The sequence below is a fragment of the Eptatretus burgeri genome, chromosome 11 (genome assembly GCF_056783735.1).
Source record: "Eptatretus burgeri isolate ZD-2024b chromosome 11, Ebu_testis_v1, whole genome shotgun sequence".
NCBI classification, from domain to species: Eukaryota; Metazoa; Chordata; class Myxini; order Myxiniformes; family Myxinidae; genus Eptatretus; species Eptatretus burgeri.
The window spans coordinates 49,163,234-49,169,329 of record NC_140971.1 but is presented as its reverse complement, the minus strand read 5'-3'; the positions used below and the strand labels follow the sequence as shown (position 1 = coordinate 49,169,329).

General features: G+C 38.0%; 1 protein-coding gene across 1 annotated transcript in view; it reads left to right on the top strand.

Moving 5' to 3' along the window:
• RASEF (RAS and EF-hand domain containing) overlaps positions 1-6,096 on the top strand; it is a 72,038-nt gene that overhangs the window by 48,839 nt on the left and 17,103 nt on the right. Inside the window, exon 11 of the mRNA XM_085846376.1 lies at positions 1,458-1,541. Within this exon, the coding sequence (XP_085702502.1) occupies positions 1,458-1,541 (84 nt within the window). The remainder of the gene's footprint in view (positions 1-1,457; positions 1,542-6,096) is intronic.

Sequence of the window (6,096 nt, the reverse complement as noted above, 5' to 3'; positions counted from 1 at the left end):
CATGTCCGCCTTTTTGCATGACGTGTCTGACAACAGAGAGTATATCCATAAAAAGCATATGCTGAATATTAATTTTTATGCAAAATTATACTCCACTGTGCAATCTGTCACACATCTGCAGCATGCACGGCTATGTTCACAAAATGTCATGGTTTTGTGGTGAACAGCCTGGTATGCTCTGAAAATTGGGACTGCATGGCCTTTTTATTTTGGCATAGGGGTCACATGTTACTAATAGCCACCAATCACTGATACTGTAAGCTGTGTAACATTTGCTACGAGTTCCTGTTAATGATAAAATGACCAAGTCAAAAAGCTCTGCATATTATCTGGTCATTTTCACTGTTTTATGTTCATTACCTCCTCATCTAAGGCCTCACCTTCATGCTTCCTTTGCCCTCATTTTCTAACTGTCTTGGCCAAATCCCACTTTTTCTTTCAGTTCATGGCTGAAAGAATACACATTAACCTTTTGTAGGTTACTGCTTCCCCTTCTCTCCCCTCTCACCTCTTTTCATGCTCGTTCATTCCCTTGTACATCATGTCCAACTGTGGCCCATTTGTCCCACCGTCTGTGCATTGCCTTTTTTATCCCATCATCTCACTCTCCCATGATCCTCTATATTGTCATAAAATGAGTACTATAAAGCAGGACTTCTTCTTTATACACTTCTTCTAATACGCTAAAAATTCAACTATTGACTTTTTTTTTATTCCCCCACCCCCACCCCACCCAATATCCAAGTTAATGTTCATTTTGTTGGGTAGGTACCTTAAAAATATATATTAAATCAATTCATAGGTTAACTCGAAGGGCACTCGTTAAAGCGCATACCTCCGCCATGTAATGCCTGATCAACGAGAACATATTGGGCCAAATACATTTTTGAAATATCATGCAATACAGTGCTATATCGTTTTTGGCTCTATCTCTCAATGGTGAAGAATCACTTTAAAAATCAAACAATTCTCGTATCCAGATCTGGATTCGGATCTTCAGCAAAATCGAATTAATCCTTCCTTGCCACACACCCGAATTAACATAGGGGAGGTGCGACCTATCCACCAAGTTTCATCTTAATCCGTCCACAACTTTTTGAGATATCGTGCTATATATCGTTTTTGGCCCTATCTCTCAATGGTGAAGAATCACTTAAATTCTAGTAGAGATATCCTGCACAAAAACAAACAAACAAACAAACAGACAGACAGAAAGTGGTGAAAACATAACCTTCTTCACCTTCGGTGGTGGAGGTAATGAATTGCTGATACCATCTGTCAGCATTTATTTGTGGATGTTCAAAATGCTGCTACGTGTTTGATAACTATATTATATCCTGTACAAATCAAAAAAACATTTCTGTCAAGAACATATATTGCATGCCTATTGGCCGTAACACGAACCTATTGCTCACTGTGGGTATTCCTAGGTCATAACTTATGCTTAATCTTTGCAGGGTGACTGGCAACCATCTCGCCCTGTCAGCAGAAGCAGCTCCAATGCATCTACTCGTAGAACCATTTCTGCATTCTCTGCTCAGGTGATTCCTTTGCTATCCCCTTCCCGCCACTGACCCCAAGTCATAACCCTGCCCCTCCTAACACTAAGACATAAATGTCCTCTCCACTTCAACCCTTCAAACACCCTCCCACCTAAAGTTCTCAACTCCACTCCTCCCTCCCAAAAGCCTCAACCTCTCTTTCCCAACTCTATCCCATCTTTGCTCCCCCCCTCCCCTTTCCAACACCTCTCACTCATCCTACTCATAAAAGAAAACGGGCATTCCCACATCAAAACAGCGGAATATTTAATGCTTCGCCCTCCCCTGTAATGCTATTATCAACTTCAAGGAAGCCCTTCACTGTCATCTGTCCAACTAACAATCCTTCAAGATATTTGGAAACCCTGTGCCGTTACAACTCTCAAGTGACCATGAACTGGCTAATTGTGCCAATGAAAGACCCACAACGAATTACCTTCTCTCTGATGCATACATACAGATCATTAAAAGTAAATAATGGCAGATGTTTTGTTTCACAATGTCGCGAGATTCCTGAAGTCCTCAGACAGACATGAGATTCCCGAAGTAATCAGAATGACATGACATCGAAATTGTGTGGCGCTTCAGAGAAGAAAGCAAATACAAGTACCTACTTTTGGGGGGAGGGGTCAAACCTGGCTCACTTTGACCGCCCAGAAATCCCCTTAGACCCCGTTGTTTTATTTTTTTTAATGCCATAAATACATTTTGGTGCACCACTGGTGATTAAGCTTGTGGTGAAGTTTCATTGAAATTGTGTGTAATTTTGGAGAGGAGGGCAAATACCTATATATATATTTACATACATATATATATATACATATATATATATATATATATATATATATATATATATATATATATATATATATATATTTTTTTTTTTTTTTGGGGGGGGGGGTTCAAACCCCCCATAGACTCTCTTAAACCCTGATTTTTTTTAATGCCATGAACAAAGTTTGGTACATCACTGATGATGAAGGTTGTTGTCAAGTTTCATAAAAATTGTGTGTGTAGTTTTGGAGAAGGAAGCAAATACCTATTTTGGGGGGTCAAACCTGGACCCACTTTGACCCCTTGTAGACCCCCTTAGACCCCGATTTTGTTTTCTTAATGCCATTAACAAACTTTGGTATATCATAAGTGATGAAGGTTGTGTTCAAGTTTCATTGAAATTGTGTGTGCAGCTTCGGAAAAGAAGTTCCGAGTGTTTACATACAGCCTGAGTGACTTGCTGACTGACTTACGGACACAGCGCGACGCTAATACCTCCCCTGAACTACGTTCCAGATGAGTTAAAAACGGGGAGGTGTTGTAATTGGCAGCATCTGTCTGTCCGTCATGCTATCTCCAAAGCAGTTGTTTAAAAATTCACCAAACTTGGTAGTTATGATCGTCACATGGCACGAAGGTGAAAGAGCATTTTCATTTTTAGCCTCGTCCCAGGGTCCAAATATCAAATACCAAACAATGCAATTATGGGCGCAATTTAAAATGAAACTTTGGATATGCAATCAATATTGGGGGACACATTAAATATATACACAATTTTTTTTTGATTTGACCTCTGGTTCATGCACCAAGGAGTGGGAACTTGGGGTCACAGTGGTTAAAAGAGAGAAAGTATTTCACTCAAAATTTGATATTAAGTGATTCCTGGTGGAATATTTTGCCATCTTTAAACAGCTTTTTGGTGGGAAGTATTGGGATTTGCTATGGCACGTCATCGACTTTGCTCTACCTAGCCCGTCCCCCGTACAGCGGAAGATGGTGTTTTGCAATCACTTCTGTGTATTTGTCTGGGCTATAACTTTTTGAGCTTTTGTCATCAAATTTCCAACAAAGCTTTATTATGAGAATATGGGAAAGGCAAATTAATAATTTTGATGAAATAATTTTAATTATCCCCTGCCAACCAACGAAGTTGGCGGGGGATATAGAAATGGGTTCCGGACGTCCGTCCCTCCGTCACATTTCGTTTCCGGAGCTTAACTACAAATCCCCTCAAGATATATTTACGGAAGTTGGTACACATATCAAGCAAGTGGTGAGCTGGTGCCTTTTGATGTTTTCTAATTGATAGGTCACATGGTTTGGCAGCCATGTTGGATTCAAGAAAAAATATTAAATAATGCTTTCTCTGGAATCACATAACCGAACGAAGCGAAAATTTGCAACTATCATCATCCATCATGTCTGCGTATATAGTAAAAAAAATTATGACATCACAAGTCACATGGTTTGGTGGCCATCTTGGATAGAAAAACACACCTCATCCAATTAACACGAAACTTCCCACACGTATTCCACTGGAAGATTGGAGGCGGATTATAAATTTATGATGTCATAGGTCACATGGTTCGTCAGCCATCTTGGATTGAAAATCAATAAATTTTTAAAATCTTCTTCTCCAGAACGGCTGGACAGATTGAGGCAAAATTTCACATACACTTTCCCCAAGACATCCTTTCAGAAGTTTGTTAATTTCTAATTGATTGGTCACATGGTTTGACGGCCATATTGAATTTACCCTAAAACCTTCAAACATCTTCTCCAGAACGGCTGGTCAGATCAAGGGGAAACTTCACATACATATTGCACACGCTTAGGAAATATAAGTTTGTTAATCCTCATTTACTATGGCTGGGGATATCGAAGACTTTGTCTTCAACGGATGCTAGTTCTTTTTGAATTTAATCGCATTTTCAGAGCCACTAGACTCTATATATGCCAACACACCTAGACATAACAGCGGTAATCTATAGTACAACATGAATTTCCCGTTCTGCTTTTAATATCTCAGAACTGCCTTGCAGAATCGGAAATGCTTCTGTTTCAAATGGCCGAAAATGTTCGGCAGATCCGACATGCCAATCACCGCCTCTTTAATATTTTGAAATGGACACAATATAGTCCATCATGTAGGGTCCGTCATATGGAGTGAATTTTAAAAACATATGGTTCAAACCAAGCAGCTTGTAGAGTGCTCACCAAGTGTATAAGCACTTCCAGCAAGCACTCCACCATAAATGGTTGAAGAATATACTTTGTTTACCTTATGAACACAACATTGTCTTGAATGTCAATTTGCAATTTTATTTTTTGGAGCGACGTCATTAAATGAAGTGGTAAAGGGCAAAAGTTTAAATTTTGGATAAAGTTTTTAAATTTACCAAAATATCCAGTTTTCATTCATGTACTTCCTTAGAGTTCCCTTCGTTTGCATGCAAAATTTCAGGCTGCTCAGTTTCATGGTTTTGGAGTTATGGAAGACACACACACACACAGAAACCTTTTATTTTTATCGATGTATTGCATCTGTGATAAATCATAAGTTTTTTTGGGGAAAAACAGTCCTCTTCTCTAAAACTGCATTTTGTGGAGTCAATCAGAAAGCAATTCTCAAATCTAAATGGAGTGAAAGAATAGTATAGGCAAGATTGCGTTGTATGTGTTCGTGCCGATGCAATTTATGTCGATGTGTTTTTCACAGCATTAACACAAAATGTGTTTGTTCCACATCATTGGCGGAATACAAGTGTTCTGTTCCCATAATTTTAGTCTACTCTACTTTTTCAACACTTGAAAGTACATTACTGTTTGGTTTTCGTCACACATCGATTGCAATCCAATTATAAAATTGTATCCATAAAAATAGCATTCTTAATATGATCATCACAATTAGGGACGTTTTTTTTGCAATGGTGGTAGTTAAATAATCATATTTTCTTGTCTCACCAGCCTTGTCGATCTATTAGTCTCACATCTGCCTATTCTCTTTCATTTCAAAATCAGGAGATCAAGTTCCAATTTTGTCTTTTAGCTTTCCCCTGAGCCTTGAACGACATATAACAATGGCTTTACTCTGCTGCTTTGTTTAGCTTTTTAGTTTTTGCTGTGCAGGACATGAAGGAAACACACACAAGTGCAATTGTACTGAAACTTCATACACCTTCCAAAAGATTGCATTATACTGTACATTATGATGAACATTTAGCTTCTCAGTAGCTCATGTTGCTTAGCTATGTTAAAATTCTTGCTTTGAGCATCCAATATTGCTGCAGAACAATGGTTTTAAAAACGCCGGAGGCTCCATTATGCTGGCATGATGATGAATGGACATTTTGCAGGGTTCGAAGAAATGCATAACTACCACTGCACACTGTACAGATTTCTGGGAATGCATTGCAGTGTTTTTGTTTTTTTTTGGCTTGATCTGTATCACATAATATATATTTTAAATATTAAGAATCGCTGTGCACACTGCCATGTTTATAGCATGTACATCGAGGATATTGCATTGTATTCCCCCTATCAAAATATTGAAACTTGTGTTTACAAAAATACATCATGCCTTGTTTGAGAAAAGTAAGCAAGCATGACATAAACTGTAAATCCAGTATTTTTTTTAAACCTGAACAAAACATGCTCAGTATGTAGACAAAAAAAACAACAATTGAATCATATTCATGAAATGATTATCACCCTCCCTTAAAAAATGAATATGAACATGAATATTTATGTATATATATATATATATATATATATATATATA